General features: G+C 41.6%; 1 protein-coding gene across 3 annotated transcripts in view; it reads left to right on the top strand.

Moving 5' to 3' along the window:
- FAM65B (family with sequence similarity 65, member B) overlaps nucleotides 1–21,600 on the top strand; it is an 87,084-nt gene that overhangs the window by 28,272 nt on the left and 37,212 nt on the right. Inside the window, exons 8-13 of one of the 3 annotated variants that reach the window (XM_006888645.1) lie at nucleotides 6,287–6,330; nucleotides 7,756–7,881; nucleotides 9,431–9,579; nucleotides 12,180–12,309; nucleotides 12,735–12,884; nucleotides 16,772–17,464. In XM_006888645.1, the coding sequence (XP_006888707.1) occupies nucleotides 6,287–6,330; nucleotides 7,756–7,881; nucleotides 9,431–9,579; nucleotides 12,180–12,309; nucleotides 12,735–12,884; nucleotides 16,772–17,464 (1,292 nt within the window). Of the gene's footprint in view, nucleotides 1–6,286; nucleotides 6,331–7,755; nucleotides 7,882–9,430; nucleotides 9,580–12,179; nucleotides 12,310–12,734; nucleotides 12,885–16,771; nucleotides 17,465–20,953; nucleotides 21,026–21,600 lie in introns of those variants that run through there. The other 2 variants (XM_006888647.1, XM_006888646.1) reach the window with 2 other exon arrangements.

Raw genomic sequence — 21,600 nt, forward strand, 5'->3', positions numbered from 1 at the left:
GCAAATCTGGAGACTGAGAGCTGGTGGTCAATGGAGGTGATGTTGCCCCATGCCATCCACGGGGCATTGAGTTAAAGCAGGGTGCTGGGTTGTGACGGGCAGCCAGTCTCCTGGTGGTCCTGTTGTCCCACCTTGGCCTCTCTGCCAGTTGTTCTTTCTTTTCTGTCTGATTGACTTCCTTAGCTTCTGTCTGGGCTGAGTTTCTCTTATGGGACCTCTCAGACCTGAAATGGATTCTCCATGATTCTATTTGTGTATTTCTCTCTAATTCCTCTCCTAAGCTAGCATGAAACTCAGAAAATGTCCCCTTGATACTTTCTGGAGTCCTGCCCTCGTGAAAATCGCCCCCTCTCTCAACAAGGGCTAAGAAGACCTCCACCTGCCTCCCTGAAATCCACCTTTGCAGTTAGCTGCTTTCTTATCTGTTGTCATTCCAGTAAAAACAACTAACCCAACCAACATGTTGACATAAACTGAGAATATTTCATAATATTCTCGGTCCTGGTAACCCAACTTCCTCTTTCCACACCCTTACACACTTCCCTTTCCCCAACACCAACATAGACAAAGAAGCAGAGGTGACAGTGATGGTGAAAACAACAACTGATGAAGGCTTTGCTGACCCTGGCTGCTGGACGGGCCCCAGGCTGTTTCTTGAGGGTCTTCCCTAGCTTTGACTTCCATGCAGTCTACAGAGGAAAGTGGGAATAGGAGCCAAAACCTCTCCCCAGAGCAATAGCGCCAAACAGCTGTAGATGGTGGGGATGGGAAAAGAAAGACTCCACAGTATAGCCTTTCAGTTAGAATGGATGGGACCATTTTTCTAGACAGCCCTGGAGTAGTGTGTTCAAAAAAATGACCAGTAGTCTAGCGTGACTAAGGTGCTTATGGGAAGAAGAATTTCAGAGAGTTAGTCGGGGGCAAGTTATAAAGAGTCTCAGATGTCATACTAAGCAAGAAAACTGGACTCCTGAGCTTAGACATCCAGCTTGGCAGTTCAGGGATGCAGAGGCTTGAGGAGAACTAATTCTCTTCTCAATGACTGTTGCTAGGCCTGGTAGTGTAGCCTAACGTGTCAGGTTACTAACTGAAAGGCTGGTCATTCAAATCCGCCAGTCATTCCTCAGAAGAAAGAAGGGCAGTCAACTCTAAAGGGACTGCTGGTGGCCTAGTGGTAAGAAACCGTACTGCACTCCCAAGGGCACATGGTTCAAATTCACCAGCTGCTCCACGGGAGAAGGATAGACAGTCTCCTCCTGTACTGTCTCTGAAAACTTGTGGAGGGTCAGCTCTAACTTGACAATAAACAGCAACAAATCCTCTGACTATACTCCACCTTAGAATCTTGATCAAAGGCTATCACGAGTACTAACTGATGTGAGAGCAAGGAGTTCTGGTCACATTAAGTTCCAGGCAGTGGGTATGGATGCCGAAGTCTGTGCTGACCACAAGACAAGGTCACTTGCAGCTTTCAGAGTGCTGAGAATTCAGGACCAGGGAGGAAAGGAACACCAACGAGCTGGTCCTTGGGCATTATTTATGCCTGATCCCTAAATGAGCAAGCCCTGTGGTGGGAGCCCTGTTCATCTCCTTGATTATTTTCTTTGGACTGAGAAGAAAACTTAAGAGTTGTTCTGGAAGAATGGTCTGAGCAGTGGGAGGAAATGGTGGTCAGTGTAGCATCTAGGTCTCCAAGCGAGGCCACAGAGCAGCTGTTACAGCAACGAGGCAGGTGAAACATCTAGCACAGGGTGTACCATAAAAATAAAAACCTTGTCCACCACCACCAGCTCACACCCTTCCCAGAGTAAGCCCCTAGTGACAACTTTTTGAGTGATGTAGTGTTAGCTTTCCAGATCATTCAGAAGTCATTACAAAGTGTTAAGATGACAGTAAGGTTGACCTCACTATAAAAATCCCCTAAGTTTACCAGACAAGATGCTGAAAAGCACCTAGACAAAACAAAGAAACCACTGCCAACAAGTCTGATTCATAATGACCTCAGTAGAATTTCTGAGGCTGTAAATCTTTATGGAAGGAGACTACCTGTCTTTCTCTCAAAGGACAGCAGGTGGATTTCAACCACTAACCTTCTGGTCTGCAGCCTAACATATAACACATTATGCTATTAGAGAACCAGGTGCACAAGACATTAGACTGTTCTGGTAACTTCCCACTGTTTCGCACTGCACTGTTTTGCAGCTGTTATCAAGAGCACCTTGTGCTGCAGAACACAGCAGTGTTGTGCAGCACAGTAAGTACTGAGCAACCAACCAAAGTTCATCAGTTCAAGCCCAGTAAATGGCCTTCAGGAAAAAGATGTGGCATTTTGTTTCTGTAAAGATTACAACCTTGGAACCTCCTCTGTCATAAAGGGAATCAGAATCAACTCAGCAGACATTGTAGTTCATAATTGTTATATTGTAGTCATGATAAAAAATTCAAGAAATTTTGCAATGATAGCACAGGACAAGAGGCTCAAAAACACTACCACCCCATAACTTCTCCCATTTGGCTAAGTTCTTTAGATGTGAAACTTCTGATAATTTGAAAGAAAAAGAGATTGTAAAAGTATTAATACCCTTTGTTCACCATTAGCCAGTAACGATACCAGGTCAGTTTCTTACATTTATTCCTTTTTGAAAGACCTTTTTACTGGAATCCATTTATATATTGTGCATAGCTGTTTTGACAATCCAAAGACAGAGACTGGCATGCAAAGCCTAAAGTAATTACTATCTGTTGTTGTTAAGTGCCGTAGAGTCGTAGATGACCCATAGCAGCCCTAGGAATGGAAGTCTTGAACACAAAACTTTCATCTTTTCTCCAAGTTCATAGAGTTTCCCCTTTCTTAAAATCCCCAGACAAATATACTGACTTCTGCATTCTATAACTATTGTATATTGTATGACTAGCCATAACCTATTTGCTTCCGGAGCAAACAAGCAGTTTTCCATTTCACAGTCTCATTAGTGGTGAAGGAGAGTTAAATTCCTCCACATCCTTGCTAGACTTAAGATTTAACCATTTCTATCAGTGTATTATTTTATCTCATTGTAATTTTAATTTTATTTCTTTGTTGATGTATCATGTTGGACACCCTTTTATATGTTTCTTGGCCATTCTGATATCCTGGTTTTAGTAGCCTTTTTCTTACTGTCTTGTAGGAGTTATATACAAAAAGAAGACCTAGATACGTGTGTGTGTGTGTGTGTGTGTGTGTGTGTGTATGTATGAGAGAGAGCGCGAGTGTGTCTGTTTATGTTGTGTGCCTTTGAATCACAATACTTGTAGTGTTAGCTTTCCAGATCATTCAGAAGTCATTACAAAGTGTTAAGATGACAGTAAGGTTGACCTCACTATAAAAATCCCCTAAGTTTACCAGACAAGATGCTGAAAGTCACAAAAGTTGACTTTTCAGCAGGAGAGAGAAGTTATCCATCTTTCTCCTGCAGAGCCACTGATGGATTCATATTGTGTGCCTTTGGCTTGACAGCTCAATTCCTTACCTATTATAGGTACTTATTCTTGTTGTGTACCATCAAATTGGAACCGACTCATAGCTGATCCTCAGCAAGTTTTCAGAGGCTGTACATCACTCAGGAAGAGATTGCCTATCTTTGTCCTGCAGAACAGCTGATGAGTTCAAACTTCATGCCTTTGGGCTGACAGAGCAATTACCAGTAGGCCAGCAGCACAACATGCCTCTGGAGACTCTATGAACTTTGACAAATGATGGTAGTTATAGAAGACTTCAGGCGTTATGTTCATAGGGTCACTATGAGTCATGCTCAACTTGATGGCAATCAACAACAACATATATGTGTGTGTGTGTGTGTGTGTGTGTGTATTTAATTAATCCTTTGGTGCATATATGTATCTAATTGAATTCCATATGGTTATTCTATTAATAGTAGATAGTTTGTTAATGAGCCATAACCAAAACTGAATAACCAATGTCTGAATTTTAGATACATGGAGGAAAATGAAATCAGAAATGATTACCTATGGATACTTTGATTTTTCTACTCTGATTACTATCAGTTCAGAACTGATTCATAGCTGACCCTCCAGTGGGTCTTCTAAGGCTCTAAACGGGAAAATTACCCCACTTTCTCCTATGGAGCCAATGGTGGATTTGAACCACTAGCAAGATGCCACCTTTAGGTTAGCAGCATATCTCACTACCCTCTAGGCCAACAGGGGTGGTGGTGTTGTAATGTGTCGTCATGTTGCCTGTGACTCATAGCCACCCTATGTACAATTATAAGGATTATTAAACATTGCTCTGTAGCAACCTTTAATAATCTTTATAATGGCACATAATCCCAGAAAATACTCAGGTCAGTTTCTTTTCAATTAGACTTTTTTGGTGGTTGCACAGGTGAAAAGGCAATGGATTAATCCTGAACTAATTTGCGAGGGCTTTTAAAAAGCTTTTCTTTGAATTGGCTGATCCATTTGGGATTTGTATTTATAAAAGCCAGTCGGTTGTGCTTTAAGAAATGTTTTTTAAATCGTGGAAATTACCCTGTTTCATTCCGGGTTTATTTCAGTAAATCCTTTTAAGTGGCTTGTTATGTTCTAATTATTAGTGAAAGCGCTTTCATGCACTAACCACCTGGGTAAGAGAAATGGTAAGCTGGTGGGTTGCTGCCCTCTCGTGGCAGCTTCTAGTAATAGCAAGTGCATTTTTCTAGTAATAGCAAGTGCATTTTTCCTGCATCTCTGGACCTTTTCCACTGCTGCCTTGTGATTTACAGTCTCGGAAAACCAGGTAGAGAGTCAGATATAACTTGGTAGCGAATTCACAGCATTGAAGCAAAACTAAAAACAAGATAGCAATATCATTTTCATGGGAATATTTTAAGTAAGCAAATGAATATACCTTTCTCAGACTCTGAATGGAATTTGATTGAATCTTAAATCAGGCAGTTACAGCTCTAGTCTCACATTAACAGAATCTATTCTGGGCTTTAATTTTTATTTAGTTGAATAGGAGCCCTGGTGGTAAACTCTTAGGGACTAACTAAACGTCAGCAATTAGAATCCACCAGCCTTTTAGTATACTTGGTAGCAGCAAACAAGAGATCAGGAGATCTTTTGGGAAAGTCTGTAGTCTGGGGCCTCTCCAGATTATTAAGGAGCAATAGTGTCAGTTTGAGAACTAAGCTGCACCTGTTTTAAACCATGGTCTTTTTAGTCACTTACTATGCATCTGAGAGCTGGACAATGAATTAAGATGACAGAATAATAAAGAATTGATGCCTTTGAAATGTGGGGTTGGAAAAGAGTACTAAATATCTGCCAAAAGAACAAACATATGTCTTGGAGAAGATACAAGCAGAGTGTTCCTTGCAGGCAAAGATGACAAAGCGCTGTCTTACATACTTTGGACATTTTGCTAGGAGAGGTTATTCTTTGGAGAGGGACATCATGCTTGTGAAGGTGGAGGGATGGTGAAGGAATGGAAAACCCTCAACCAGATGAATTGACACAGTGACTGCAGCAATGGACTTGAGTGTGTCAGAGATTGAGAGGATATCATGAAATAAGACAGTGTTCAGAACTGTTGTTCATAGGTAAATTGTACTCAACTCTAGCCATCTAGCAACAACAAAATCTGTTCCCATAAAGGTTATAGCATAAGAAATCACAGGAAATAGATTTAGTCTGACTGGTAGGAACTCTATGAGTCAGAACAAGCTCCACTACATTGCAACATATTCAAACTAAAAAAAAAAAACCTCAGTGCATTGAAATCGGTTCTGACATGCAGAGATCCTCCACTGGATTTCCAAAGCTGTAAATCTTAACAGGAGACAATTGTCCTCCCAAGGAGCTATTGGTGGATTTGAGCCACAGGAGACACACAGCCTTTTGGGTAGAGTGCAATGCCCTATAAACTATACTACTGCAGCTCCATGCAATAACATATGGTGAAAATACACATACATACAAATTCATCAGTTCAAGAATTTCTACATGTACAATTCAAAGACATTGATCACATTCTTCACACTGCTGTCATTCTCACCCTGCTTTTCACTATCATTCCACCGCCACTAAATTAAACTGCACATTTTCTCAACCGAAGCCTCATCTTTCTCTCTTCCTATGCCTTACCCCATAAGCACTAATGATCTGTGGATTGATCTATTATTGCATATAAGTAAAGGTGTATCATATTTATCCTTTTGCTATTTGAATTTTTGAAGTATGTTTGTGTGGGCTTGTATCAAAGGGACACGTGTCTACATCTCACATTCTAATTGCTTGCTTCTAGGTCTGGCTGGCTTTGCTCGTCTCTGCCCTGGAGATCAATATGAAGTAAGTGCTATTGGCTAGGGGTTGGCATTGAGAACTTGAAAGGAAGGCCCAGTTGTCATCACTTGGCTTCTTAAATTGTCTCTATTTTAAATGCATAAGACAATTTCAAGAGTAGTACCAGATCTAAAAAAAAAAAAAAAAAAGGTACCTGTTCTCTTTTCATCTAGATATACTGATGGTTAACATTATACCATATTTGCTTTAATTTCTTATTATTATTCACTGAACCATTTTAGACTAAAGTACAGACATTATTACCTTTTACCTTTAAATTGGCCTCCTAAGAATGGGAAGACACTTTCTTCATGTTATCATATAGTTCTCAGAGAGTTGTTGTTGTTATATGCCATCGAGTCGCTTGTGACTCATAGCGACTCTGTGTACAACAGCCCTGAACCCTGCTCTATCCTGTGCCAATCGCACAGCCTCTGACACACCCATCCCTGTCACCCCAGTCACTGAATCAATCCACCTCAGAGAGGGTCTTCCCCTCCTGAGCTGTCCCTCCACTCTCCCAAGCATGATGTCCCTCTCCAAGGATCGGACCCTCCTTACAATAGTTCTCAGTACCAACAATTTAATATTGGTGCTTTATGTAACATCATTGAATAACATTCTCTATAGCCATATGCTATCAGTTTTCTTATTATTTTACTTTAAAATGTTTTTTTTAGTCTGGTTTTCTGATCTAAGATATAATCTAGACTCATGCATAATCATAAGAATCATTAATGAAAACTAATGTCTGTATCTTTCTTCATAAATGTATACTAACAGGTGAATGGAGAACATTTTCTCCCTTCTAAAGGGATTTTGTATAGTCAATTCATCTGTCCCAAGCCCCTTTACAATCATGCCTTTTGAGGTGGGGGTCGGAGAGTATCTTTCCCTAAACACTACAGCGCTCTTTCCATGGAGATATCTATACCTTCTCAGTGTTGCCTTGCCTAGTCCTTGTTCAGCTCTGACTTCCTCATCTAAAGGGAGGATAACTTAGTTCTTGCACCTGACACTTTTTGCTGATGGTTTCTCATGCCTCTAAAGGAGCTGGGGAGTGTGGAGAATGATTCTCACTGACTGTGGCATTGACGTAGAATTAACCAAAAGCAACTATTTGACCTGAGTTAAGCAGAAGGGCATAGAGTAATACCTTTACTAAAGAAAACCCTCCACTCCTTCTGTCTTTAAAAAACAAAACTTTTACGATTCTTAACTTCCCTTTTAAGCATCTTCTTGCTTCTCATCACTTGTCCCACCTTGAAGAATGCAGGAAATCTCAAAGAATGGACAATACCGTAATGGAGATAGGATGGAGAAGGGCAGAGCAGCAGATGTTTATCTACTCACACTTTGGGCCGTGGTGTGGGGGCTGGGAAGATGGATGAGGGCAGTGGGACATGTGGGTCTTCGATGTCTTCTCCCCAGATTTTCATGAAGTATGGCCGACAGAGGTGGAAACTGAAAGGCAAAATAGAAGTCAATGGCAAACAGAGCTGGGATGGAGAAGAAATGGTCTTCCTGCCGCTGATAGTCGGATTGATTTCCATCAAGGTAAGCATTGTCATTGACTTGTCTTTCCTGGCACCACAGCATGATGAGCTAATGGTAATGGTAACCTTAACCTACTGCCCTTCCATCCCAGAGGCTTCCCTCTGTACCCACATGTACTACAATAAGAGCCACTCGGGTATGAGTTGTTGCTATGTGTTGTCAAGTTAGAACCAACTCATAGCTGACCCTCCAGCAGATTTTTAGAGGCAGTAAATGGCACAGGAAGAGGTTGTCAGTTTTCTCCCCTAGAGGAGCTGGTGGATTCGAACTGTGTACCTTTGAGATTGTAGCACAGTTTCTTACCACTAGGCCACCAGAGCTCTGGTATGAGAGTAGTAGAAATACATTTAAGATGGTCTTTGGGAATAGTCACTTTGATTTTCAGCTGTAGCAACTCATAAATGGTACAAAGTTATAAAAAACAAGGGCCATTTGGGGATGGGCATATGTTACCTCTCCTAACTCCTCAGAAGGGAACTGTCCCAATAACAACATTCACAAGACAAAACCAATTCCCACGTGGTCAAACATAACTCATACACACCAGTACCTTTTTCTACTAACACCAGTCTTACTGCTTTACTCGGTCTAGAATTCATTGCAATAACTCAGAACAGCACATGGAATCATACTTACAAAGTTTGTTAGGGAAGTAAAAATTCAGAATTCACTCACTCGGTCAGGACAGCTGCTATAATGTTCTCATAGGCACCTAAGCCTTTAGCCTAGCAGCTTTAAGCTAATGTTCCTGTTCCTGCTATTGTTGTTGTTTGCTGTCAAATCAGAACCAACTCATGGTTGACCCTCCACCTGAAATCACCTGGTAGAAGTAATTAATCACACAAGAGCAGCTGAGGAATTTGAACTGCATGCATTCAGGATTGCAGTGAAGTTCCTTAATTTACCACTTAGTCCTGACAATTATGGCTCTCCCCACCCCAAGTCCTCCAGCAAGCGAAGGCTCTTAGCTCTGGTTCCATGGAGTAGCAGTCCCAAGGTCAGCTCTGTTTCATGTCAGTTCTCTGGTTTTCTCCTGTGACATCAGCTTCTGCTGCTGTGGATCTGGCTAGTGTTAACAATCTCTGGCCCTGCAGGGTGTGTACTGCGTTGCTGCTGCTTCTTTACTGGTGGTAAGACCCTCAGAATCTGCCCCTGAATCTGCTGAACCTAGTAGTGAGGATAGCCAATCCCCTTGTAGATAGACTGACACACTCTATTCACATATTCCAACCCGTCCACATCGCAGAGTCTGAGTCAGTGGCTAGGAAAGTCACTTTGAACAATAAGCACTTAATGTCACAGAAAGGTTAAAGTATCTCACTTCAAGTCCAACGAGAAGCCTCTCAGGAGAGAAGCCTGGCAATCTACTTCTGAAAAATCAACGATGAACAACTTTATGGAGGATGGTTCTGCTCTGACATGCATACAGTCACTGTGCTTTGGAGTTAATGAACAGTGACTCCGAAACAATCCAACCTGCAAAGGAAAAGGGAAATTATATTCTCTTTCACCTCTGCTGTCATATAAGGCCTTTTGCCCTCTCTCCTAGGTCACAGAGCTCAAAGGGCTGGCAACGCACCTCCTGGTGGGCAGTGTGACCTGTGAAACCAAAGAGCTGTTTGCAGCTCATCCTCAGGTGGTGGCTGTTGACATCAATGACCTTGGCACCATCAAACTGAACCTGGAAATCACCTGGTAGTAAGTTACCCTTTCTAATTTCATCTCAGACAAATGTCTGCTACAGGCTCGTGCTGTTTAAAAGGTGGCCCCATCAACAATCTGATGAATAAGCTCGCCAGGTGGTGCTCATATAGGCTGAAGTTGGAGAAACGGGTCCGTCTCTACTCTCCTCCTATACTTCCCATTTTAAAATAGGTTGACCCTTGAACAACCGGCAATAGGGGGGTAATCCCTTGTTACTGTGATGTGTTATTTACTAGAAAGATGAGCTACTTACAGGAGATAATTAGCAGCTCCTGGAGTTTTTAGCATATGCAACGCTTGAAGTCTCTGCAATAACACTGTTGTTAGGAACCACTGAGTCAGAAGCAACTTGTAGCTGACCCTCCATCATGTTTTCAGGGGCAGTAAGTTGCATGGGAGGAGATTGCCCATCTTTTTTCTTGCAGAGCAGCTGGTGGATTTAAGCTGTGTGCCTTTGGGTTGGCAGCCCAACTCCTTACCACTAGGCTGTCAGAGCTCCCTTGCAATAGTAATGGGGAGAGGGTGATATCTGCATATAAGTTCCTTAAGTGGTTCCAAGTCCCGTTGTTCAAGGATCAATTCTGTTATCCTGCCTCCCTCTCTCCCTCCTTCTCTGCTTCTAAATATATAAAAATATGTCTCCTAAATAGACAAATTGGAAAGAAATAAGTATCCAGTATCCAGTATAAGATAGTTACGTTCAAAAAAAGCATGATTTCCCCCCCCTATGGTGGTTGGTTAGATTGATGAAAAACTTTTTACTTTTTATGGTAAAATATATGTAACAAGACATTTGCCAGTTTGGTCATTTTTACATGTACAACTTAGCAATATTAATTAATATCCGTGTTGCCCTGTCAGTTTTGTGTGTGTATTTTAAACAAATAAATATAGATAGTAAAACATTAGCCATTTCAACATATTTCCATATATAATTCAGTGACATTAACTATGTCCATCATGTTCAGCCATCGTCCTTAATGATTCCCATTTTTCTATCACCCTTAGAAGTCCATGTCCCTTAAGCTTTGGGCACTGTAGTATTTTTCATTGTTTATCCTGTTTAATCTTATATACTTCACACAACTTGAGTAAAAGCCTAACATCTCTTCTTCTGCAAACTGAGAGTGATTCTTTCCAAAGGAGGTAATGTTTTTCTCAAAACAAATGACTTAAAAAGTGATTTTTCTGAATTTACCCCTTAAGCAAGGCCATTTGCTAAATCACCGAGTACCAGTTGCTTACAGCATCAAATGTTATTCTGCTGGATCAGCAAGTAATAAATATGACCTGAGAGCCCAAGATGGTGCGTATGATGTACTTGGTTAATAACTAAAAGGTTGGAGGTACAGGTTTACCCAGAGCACCTTGGAAGCAAAGCCTTGTGATGTACAACTGAAAATTCAACTGTTGAAAACCTGGTGGTGTGCAGTTCTACTCTGACGCCCATGAGGTCTCCAGATGGAGTTGACTGTATTATTTCATATAGAGAGGCATGGAGGCAATGAAGATCCTGTGACCTTGTCACTGCAGTAGGGAAAGCAACCTTTACCGGCACTCCCTCCTCGTAACTTACAATCATTACCATCTCAGATGGGTGAATTAGATGGCATGATAATAAACACTACTTTTAAGAGACTTGAAGACCAATGGGATTCCATCTTTGAATGTTTTATTTAGGACTGAACAAGTATCTATTACTCTCTTTAATTTTTATTGTGATTTGAGTGAAGGTTTACAAAAACAAAATAATTTTTCATTCAGTCATTCATGCACATTTTGTTTAATGGTATGAATTTCGGTAACCTCAATGTAATCGTACTGTTCCTGCTTATTTCCTGTAATTTTTAGTTCCATTAATTCCTCTATATCTTTTTGTGCCTTACCTTTCTTTGGTGATAGGGTGATGATTATTCCTTTATTGAATATTGCCTTTCCTTTCACCCATATTAATACGTGCCTTTTAACCTATTTATTAATTTTTACTCTTTCATTTCGTCTCTGGTTACTATCCAAGATTAAGTCTGTGTAGAAAGTTTTCTTGAAATTTTTATAAAAGAGGTCTTATATTGTTTTGTCCGTTTGTGACTGACTTATTTTACTTGGTATAATGTCTCCTAAATTTGTTGATATTATGTAGTTTTGTTAATTGCTTATTTTTCAGTGTTGTGTAGTACTCCATTCTGCGAAAGTGCTTGTATTGTTCAAGTGTCTGTCCTAGAAAACTGTACAAAGAAATTGTACAAACTTCCCATCCAGCAATATCTTCTTTTCATAGGACAAATATCAATATATTAGTTTTCTATTATATGTAAGGAAATAGATATCTAGGTATACCAATAACCAATTGATCTGTGGGTTTTTGGGTAGGACTGAGATTCAATATTTTGCCTCTCTTTCTTTTATCTTGGTTGATTTTATGACAAACCAATTTGACCAGAAACATCCCAGCTACCTCTGGGTTGAAATTAGTGTTGAGTTGGCCTGTGGTCTGGTGGCCATAGAGGATTTTTTTGTTTTGTTTTCATTTCAATGAACATCTACAGAAAAGCCATACATAGAGGATTTTAACCATTTAAAATGGTGTCTTACAGTCCATTCGATGTGGAGGACATGACTCCTACTTCGGGCACTGGGAACAAGGCGGCTGCCCTTCAGCGGAGAATGTCCATGTACAGCCAGGGCACCCCGGAAACGCCCACCTTCAAAGATCATTCTTTCTTTGTAAGTTCAGGATGGTGTCTGGGGTTGACAGTGGGCCTAAGCCAGTGCTTACTCATGATTTTAAATACTCAGTGTATCCTATTAGTATATCTCAATAATTCCTAAAGAATATTATTCTTAGAACTTCATCATAGTTCAGTAATAACCCAGGAAGCTGCATTCTAAGCTGCCTTTTGTCATAGACACACAGCTGACGAACACCCACCCCCACCCTACCCATCTGTCCTCTCCCGCCACCTGCTTGGCCTGTTGCTTTGATTATGACACCTACCCTTCCTGAATACCCTCCAATATCATCCTTTTAAAGGAAACTGATATAAAGAACCCCCTTCTTGTTTTAATCCAAAATGCTTGCTTAAAAGCGAATGAAACCTGGTGACTTAATGCTTTCCACTAACTCCCCAATCTTGCTTTGACTTCTGAAGAAATGGTTGCATCCTTCACCAGACAAGCCAAGGCGGCTGTCTGTCTTGAGTGCCTTGCAAGACACTTTCTTTGCCAAGCTGCAACGCAGCCGCTCTTTCGGCGACCTGCCCTCCCTCCGGCTGCGCCCCACGGCCGTGCTAGAGTTTTATGTGAGTGGGATGTGCACGAGTGTGAAGTGCTTGAGGTCGGGGCTTGGGGCATGGGTGCTTTGGCATGGCTCTTGTTCCATCTTCTCCTCTATTGTTTGGCTCATTGGGTCGGGGGAATGGTTACATCTGTCCTGTCCTTGGCTGGGGAACTTGGCAGTGCATGCAGCTCTATAAGACAGACCATTTGTCCTTTGTGCTATGAATTTTTCTTTCTGGTGGCAAAGATATCCATGGTAACAAGATTTCCATCTTCAAAAACTATAATGTCTGTCAGAGAAGATTGATTATCAGAGGCTAAATCAGTTGACCACTGGGGTCAGCTCATAGACACTGTTTTGGTATTAAAAACTAATAGTTAAGGAAATCTCAGTGATGACCAAGCTGACTTGAACTGTTTTGATTTAAAGAGACTCACTCTTAGTTTGTTGTATTGCTTGTCGATACCCTGGTAAAAGGAACTCTTTCATTCAGAGTCAGGTATTTGATAAATTTCATTACATGTGTTATTACCTCATGAGAGTATGGATATGTATCCAGAATATTCATACTGTTCTGCATTTATATATTACCACTATCTGCTTCCTAAACAACAAGGCTCTGGGAACTCTATGAACTTTGATAAATGTTGATAGTTGTAGAGGCTTCAGGTCTTTTGTTAATGGGGTAGCTATGAGTCATGCTCAACTTGAAGGCAATCAACCACCATTGCCATAAAGTTGGAACTGACTCATCGCTGACACTCCAAATGCCAAGAGAGGAGATGATCCATCTTTGTCCATGGTGCACGCCAGCTGCCAGAGAGGAACAGAATTGGGGTTAGCAGCACAACTCCTACAGATTATGCCACCAGTGTTCCCTTTTATATACTGACATATAAAAGTCAATTTTTAATATACAGAGGAGAAAGGTTAAAAATTTTCTCTTTCATAATAATAACAGTTGCATTTTATTCACTGATTTAAAAATAAACAACTAAAAAAAAAATAAATAAACAACTCACAGATGAGAAGGAAGGACGAATTCCAGTAGCGTTTCAAAGAAGAAAAGGGGGGAATATTTGCAACTAAAATGTGTGGAAACACTAAGAAACAGCAATAGCAGCACACAACATAGCTAATGCAGTTACATTCATAACTATCAATTTAATGTCTTTATTTACTCTTACACACTACAAACAAGGTGGGCAAGGATTGGTAAAGATTTTAATAGCATAAGTTAAATAAGAGAAAGATTAGAAAAGGTTAATGGCTTTCTAATGCCTTTGGATAAATACAGAGGCCCTCAGATTCTGATGTGAATACAGCCTACATCTCCAAGGTGCATCTCTCACTGTCTTTATCCTCTGATGACTCACCTTGAACTTCCCATGGCCGTCCAAGGGCACCACAACATTTCAGGATCTTGGTCCTTTACACACATCAGTCTTTCTGTGAAGAATAATATGCTTTGCCTCCTCCCCATGCCCGACCCTCCACCATTCTCCAAGGCTGGGTTCTAGGACCATCCCTTTCTCTGGCTGTGGCTTCCCTGGCTGGGCCTCTTAGCTTATCCTGTCCGTGTTGTTGTTGTGTACCATAGAGTTGGAACCGACCAATAGCTGATCCCCTGGCAGGTTTTCAGAGGCAGTTAATCTCATGGGAAGAGATTGCCCATCCTCCTGTGGAGTAGCTGGTAGCCTCGAACTGTGTGCCTTCAGGATTGTAGTGTCTCCTTGCCACTAGGCCATCAAAGCTCCCATTCTGTCTCTACTCAGTTATAGCAGGCATTGTGTTGAACATTCATGTGTATATTTATAGACTTGTCCCTTGGTAGACATTAAGTCCCCTTAGCTAGTTTGACTCAACTTACTCTACTACAGTATTTTCTAGTCAAGTGGATACAGATCAAATTTAGAAAATGTGAGATCCAAACAGGTGGTGAAGGAAGACTCCAGGATCTAAGTAGCAGTGCTCATTTCCCAGTCCTTCTGCAGCCTGTCTTTTCCATCTACCTCTGAAGCCACCGAGACATACTAGAGGCTTCTGGAAGATACCCACAGAACTCCACCCTTTCTGTATTCCTCTTACCAAAGCTTGCTTTTTAATATTTCCTAGAAGTATAAAGTATATGTAATTAGGAGTTACTGATAGAGGACAGAGAGCTCAGGTGGTAGAGTTCATAGAGAATTTCTCTGCTAACCAAACAGAATGCCTTTCTGGCAGTTTGAGTCCATCAGCAGTTGCATAGGAGATAGATGAGCAGTCCTTCCCTAATTTACAGCCTTCTACCAATTTACAGCCTCAGAAACCCAGTGGAGGGTCAGCTATGAATCAGTTCTAACTTGACAGCAATGAGAGGGAGATAGAGGAGAGAGGAAATAAACCTGGAATTGTTCAGATAGGGCATCCATGGGTGATGCAAATGATTAATTTTCTCAAATATCCACCACAAAGTTGGTGGTTTCAAAAGAAAGTCTAACAGTCTGCTACTGAAAAAGCAGCTATTGGAAGCCTTGCGGAGCCAGCTCTTTTCTGCCACACATGAGGCCATCAGAAGTCAGACTGCATGCCACTATAACTGGTTACTCAAATGGGGGCAGGATGAGGAGAAAGGGCCAGAATCCAGCCTCTTCACACTTTCTGTGAAGAGTCCACAGAACAGCCCCCTTCACTACCCTGCGACTTCATGGGGCTTGACAACTTAAAACTCCCAGTTTCAGAGAAGAAACAGAGGCTTCCAAAGATATGTCCTTTTCCTCAGCCTGCATTTAACCACCTTCCCAAACCAACTGGAGTGGGAAGTTTGGGTTGAACTCACCACGCGTTAGGATCTATTGGCCTCAGATCCAGCAGGGACAGGATCAGAACCTTCACCTTTCTGTGTTGTGTGCTCCCCATTTAACTTATTGTACCTCTTGTTTGCTGGGGTTAGTCCTAGCACCGTTGTGACACTTAGATAATTAGAATAGATATTAGCTTGGTACTTGCCACTAACTTTAAAAATCTAATCAGGAATAAAAAAAAAATGGCTCCTACTGAAGTGGTTCATCTCAAACGTTTTCTACAGAGCAGTATTTGACACTTAAACACTGTGCACAGACTACTGAGTAATGAAGAGTGGCTTGAAAACTGCCTGAGGAAGCAAGTGATCTTGGTTACCTGGATATTTCTGGCCTCTGTCTTCAGAGTTCTGCTTCACAAAGCACAAGTGACCTGTGAAACAGCGAGAGCCTGCCAGACATAACTCTGTCTCTGCACCCTGATGCCATGGGGTTTGCATTCTCAGGAAATTGATTTTCTGATTCTCAGTATCTTCCTTCTATTTTCATAGAAGCTCTGCAGACATATTGCCAGCCATTAATTATTTATTGTGTGGTTACTAAACTAAGAAAACAGTTTCAAGAACGTGAGATTCCTGAGTTGAGATTTTTGAACAATAATGTATAAAAACTGAAGCAGACCTGAAGTGTCTCATTTTTGGTGTGAAATAGCATGAATTGTGAAAAGTTTTTTAAGATAGACTCTAAAAATTCAAAAACAAAACCAAAACACTCAGTAGCCACGTAGATAACTATGGCTGCCAAGTGGAATGAAATTCTAAGATTAAGGGACAAATCACTTTCTCCTACCCTTAGTAACCTTCTATTTGGAAAAATGTCAAAACTATACTTAAGTTGAAAGAATAATACCGTGAACGTAAGCCTGGATTCAACAATGGAAAAGAGATTTTTATTTTAAAGGTTTTCTTTTTTTCCCCCTTTCTCTCATACACACATACAAATAATATATGATAATATTATGTAAACTCTGATTTCATTTTAACTGCTTGATATTTTACCACCTGTAAATAGATTATGCTAAATGTTTCATTTACTTTGAAAATAATAATGAGGTGTCTTTTATCCACAGTCTAATCTACCTGATGACATCTTTGAGAACGGAAAGGCAGCTGAGGAGAAAACGCCACTATCCCTCAGCTTCAGCGACCTACCCGATGGGGACTGCGCCCCACCCTCCAACTCTGTGGCCTCTCCCTCCAAGACTTGCCCAGCTCACCCAGAAATTACTATCACCCCTGCGGAGCTCAATGACAGCAGCCTGTCCTCCCAGAACGAAGGCGCAGATGACAGCAGCTCAGCATCTTCCAGAAGCTCCTCTGCAGAAGGCCAGGAGCCAAAGTCAAATGTGGAGGAACACACAGAACGCAAGGAGAAGGCTGCCTCAACCACTTCTGAGAACCACCAGCCACCCGCAGGTGCTGAGCCTGACCACCTGTTCATTGAGAATGATGTTGCAGAGGCTCTTCTGCAAGCGTCCGATGAGGCCTCAGAGCTCAAGCCTGTGGAACTGGACACCTTTGAAGGCAACATCACGAAGCAGCTGGTCAAGAGGCTGACCTCCTCAGAGGTGCCCATGGTCACGGAACGGCTGCTCTTTGAAGGCTCTGTCAGTGGGGAATCCGAAGGCTGTAGATCCTTTCTAGATGAGAGCTTAGAGGATGCCTTTAATGGGCTTTTCCTTGCATTAGAACCACATAAAGAGCAATATCAAGAATTTCAGAACCTGAACCAAGAAGTCATGCATCTGGATGACATTCTGAAAGTAAGTATCTCTTCAGAAAACTTGGATTAGACTTGGAGGGAAAAGCCTGAACCAATACTCTACTTATGATAGCTAATCTTGATTTTTATCCCCCATGCCATCTCAGGTTCATTAGGTGATAGGTCACTTAAATGCCTATGATTTGTTTTTAATGTCAATAAAACAATAATTTTTATTTTCCTCATAAATCAACTTAGTTAAAATGATTAAACATTGAATTAATAGATCTAAAAAAAATGTCTAAACACCTCTACTGGGATGCATGACTGTGAAATAGAAGGTTGGCAGTTTGAACCCACCAGCCAGTCTGTGAGAGAAAGATGGGACCGTTTGATTCCATGAAGATTTACACCTTTGGGAACCTTTATACTATAGGGTTGCTGTAAGTCAAAACTGACTTGATGGCCACATCATCATCAACAAAGGATGCTTACTCTCCTTTAGTCCAGAGTTAATAATTCTGTTCTCACATGTGAAATGTAGCATTTCTATCATCAGCATATCATTGAGATGTTCCTAGAGCATGTCCCCCTCTAAGAAACCAGTTCCTGATTGGAGTCAGAATTGACCAGCCCCATTATGAGAACGACAAATGCCAAATGCCCTTCAACCCACTACACTGGTAGCAGGAGGAGTCCCATTTCCTGAACTTGACTCACATCAGTACATCAGTAGCTCAGGTTCATGGTGAAGGAAGAACCATCAGTCACAGTCAGAAGCTAAGGAGCCCCAGATTCCACCAAAGGTTTCTTCCTCAGTCGTTGGCCGTCAGAGCAGCCCAGGCTAGAACTGGGAGGATGGGAGTCAAGAAGAATACTTTTCTTATGTGAGAAGCCCCATGAGGTCATTAGTCCTCCAGAATGAGCTGCCTCCACCTACGCACAGATTGTTGTTGTTGTTATTGTTGTTGTTGTTGTTATGTGCCATCGAGTCACTTGTGATTCATAGCGACCCTATGTACAACAGCCCAAAACCATCCTCTCTCCGGTGCCGGTCTCACTGCCTCTGACACATCCATCCTGATTACCCCAGTCACTGAATCAATCCACCTCATAGAGGGTCTTCCCCTTCTGCATCATCCCTCCACCCTCCCAAGCATGATGTCCCTCTCCAAGGATGTCTCCCTCCTTACAACATGTCCAAAGTATGTCAGGCAAAGCCTCGAAATCCTTGCCTCCAAGGAGCAGCCTGGTTTAACCCTCTCCAGGATGAATCTGTTTGTTTTCTTGGCAGTCCAGGGTACATTCAATACTCTTCTCCAGCACCACAGCTCAAAGGCATCAATTCTCCTTCTATCCTCCTTAGTCATTGTCCAACTCTAATGCATAACAAGTGATTGCAAAGACCATAGCCTGTATCAGATGCACCTTAGTCCCCAGAATGACACCATTGCTCTTCAGTACCCTGGAGAGGTCACTAACAGCAGACTTTCCCATCGCAATACGTTTTTTGATTTCCTGGCTACTAGTGCCAAGAGTGCCAATTCTGTCTGTGTGTTCCAATTGTAAAAACACGCCACAAGAAGACAAAACTCAGATTTGTTATCGCGAATCCCACTGTCCCTTCCTGTATCCATCCTTTGTCACCGTGGTTGATCTTGTTCACTAGAGGAGAACTCAAATCCTTTTCTTGAAAGAGTAGTTCTTTGGAAACCTGTTCTATAAAATATATGTATATATTTTTATTGTAGCAAGCCAAAACTCATCCACAGAAGGCAGTAGGATCCCTGTGAGGGCCATTTTATAATGTAGACTTCCCTGTGGAGTCTGGAATTATCTTTCCAAGACATTCCAAACAATCTTATCCCTTTCTATTTATTAAGAGCTAAGACCTAGCTCTGGAAGGGATTTGTGTCTAGGCAGGTGATCATTTCAGTTTAGACTCTCTGGATCATCAAATGCTCATGACAGATGAGTTGAACTGTAGGCTTCACCTCTGAGATCTCTCTTCTGGATGCTTTCAGCAAAGCAGAAATTAAAAGCATCTACTCAGGGCCCATGTATGGAGACTGCTTGGAGACTGCTTGTCTGGTACTCCAAAGAAAGCAGCAAGCTCTTGTTTATTCTACGCAGTAGAGTGGCTTTACTTATTATGCAAAAGCTCTTCATTTCAAAGAGGAAACTGACCCCACCTAAAGCAGATGTTTTAAGGAAAGCCAGAAGGAATGGCCACTCTTATTTGCATCCAATGAGGAGCAAATGCCTAAGTTTGAAATCCACTCAGTAATGGGAAAGAAGACTTGGCAATCATTCCTTAAAGATTACAGCCTAGAGAACCCCTGGAGGACATTTCTACTCATGTCACATGGGATTGCTAGATCCAAAAGCAAAGTGATGGCACCCAACATCAACAGGGTGCTGGTAGGTGGTTCCAACCACCAGGGAACACTAAGTTAGTCATCTGTCATCTTTTGCAAACCTAAGTGTTCTCAGATTGCTTTCTGCTGTTTTCTTCATTCTACCGTTGCTCCAAAACTATTAAAGCCACTAAAGTTCTTATGATTGATAGTTAAATATATCCATACTGAAGGCCTAGTGGCAAGAAACTGCACTGTAATCCTGAAGGCATATGTTTCAAATCCACCAGCTACTTCATGAGATAAGGGTGGGCAGTCTCCTCCCTTGCAGTTTACTGCCTCTGAACATCCACTAGAGGGTCACCTATGGGTCAGTTCTGACTCAATGGCACACAACAACAACAACATACTGAGGGTGCCCTGATGATATGCATAGAGTTTCATCTTGGGCTACTAACCAAAACATTTGGTAGTTTGAATCCACTCGTTGTTCTTCTGGAGAAATAGGAACAGTCACCTTTAAACAGTATTGAAAACCCAGTAGGGGGTTGATATAAGGTGAAATCAACTAGATGGAAGTGAGTTTTGGTTTTGGATACTGTTGTTGTGTAGCATTGAGTTGGAACCAAATGATTCATAGCCGACCCTCTGGCAGGTTTTCAGAGGCAGTTAAGTGCACAGGAGGAGATTGTCTATCCTTCTTCTGTAGAACAGCTGGTGGATTCAAAGCATGTGCCTTCAGGATTGCAGAGCAGCTTCTTGCCACTAGGCCACCTGAGCTCATTGGATTCTCACTCACTGGAACAAATTCTACAGACAACTAGTTTAGGATTGAAGCAAAGCAACAATCCAACATTGCTTCAACTCATAGCCTCCCTAAATAGATGAACCTAAAGTGGGTTGAGCATCCCTGACTGGCACAACAAACAATCCATTGAACTCTATGGAGCACAATTGTATTATGATACAAATGAGGTTGCCATGAGTGGCAGACAATTTAACAGCAACCAGTTTGTGTTTTGTGTTGGTTTTTTTTGCTTAAGAAGTGAGTTGAATCTAGCCTGGCTTCTTCCCTTCCCTGTGAAGTAAAACATGAGGCTTTAGATCTGGGCAGATAGCTTTGGATCCAGCCAGAATTAAAGTACCTGCTGGACAAAGCTTTCTCTCTTTTTTTCCCCCCCTCACGTTCCTAGGATGCTAAACCTCTTGAGGATCAGAAACTAAATGATGCTGCCTCTTGGACGGAGATCACAGAGGGTGAATGAAACATCTGTGCTTTAAAAGACTGAAAGACGTTTTCCCATGTGCTTTTGTGCCACCTTGAGTGTCAGAGACAGAGCCCAGCAAGGTCCTTCTCACCTTGTTTTAAGAAATCATCGAGCCGTGCCACCTGATTGGATGCAGAACATTTAGTTCTTCTTCCTTGCAGGACTTGCCCCGTTCAATCCACCACAACCTCCTCTTGAATATTTGGAAGTACTTCTCCCTGTCGTGACAACCCCAACAACTGGCATTATACTATTTGTGTTGTTTCTGTTTGTGACTAGTTAAGTGGAATTCTCCAGGTCATGTAAAATGTTTGCTCACTTAAATCAAGGTTCTCCAGGAAAGCTAGGACGTGTTCCTTCAAAAGCAGAGCTCGTGCCATTAATTTTCTTTTCATTTCTCAATGAAAGATGATAAGCTGTAAAAGGACAAGTCAAATGTAAGGCTTCTCATCTAGGGATCATGAGTAAGGTGAATTTAAGCAGTATTTTGGTTTGTTGGTTTTATCTACTCCTTTAGCATCAGTGCCTTAGATGTCTAGTTTCCGTCTCAGGATATTGAAAACTTTGCCACT

The sequence above is a fragment of the Elephantulus edwardii genome, unplaced genomic scaffold (genome assembly GCF_000299155.1).
Source record: "Elephantulus edwardii isolate Elephantulus edwardi_28Jun2011 unplaced genomic scaffold, EleEdw1.0 scaffold00070, whole genome shotgun sequence".
Classification (NCBI taxonomy): Eukaryota; Metazoa; Chordata; class Mammalia; order Macroscelidea; family Macroscelididae; genus Elephantulus; species Elephantulus edwardii.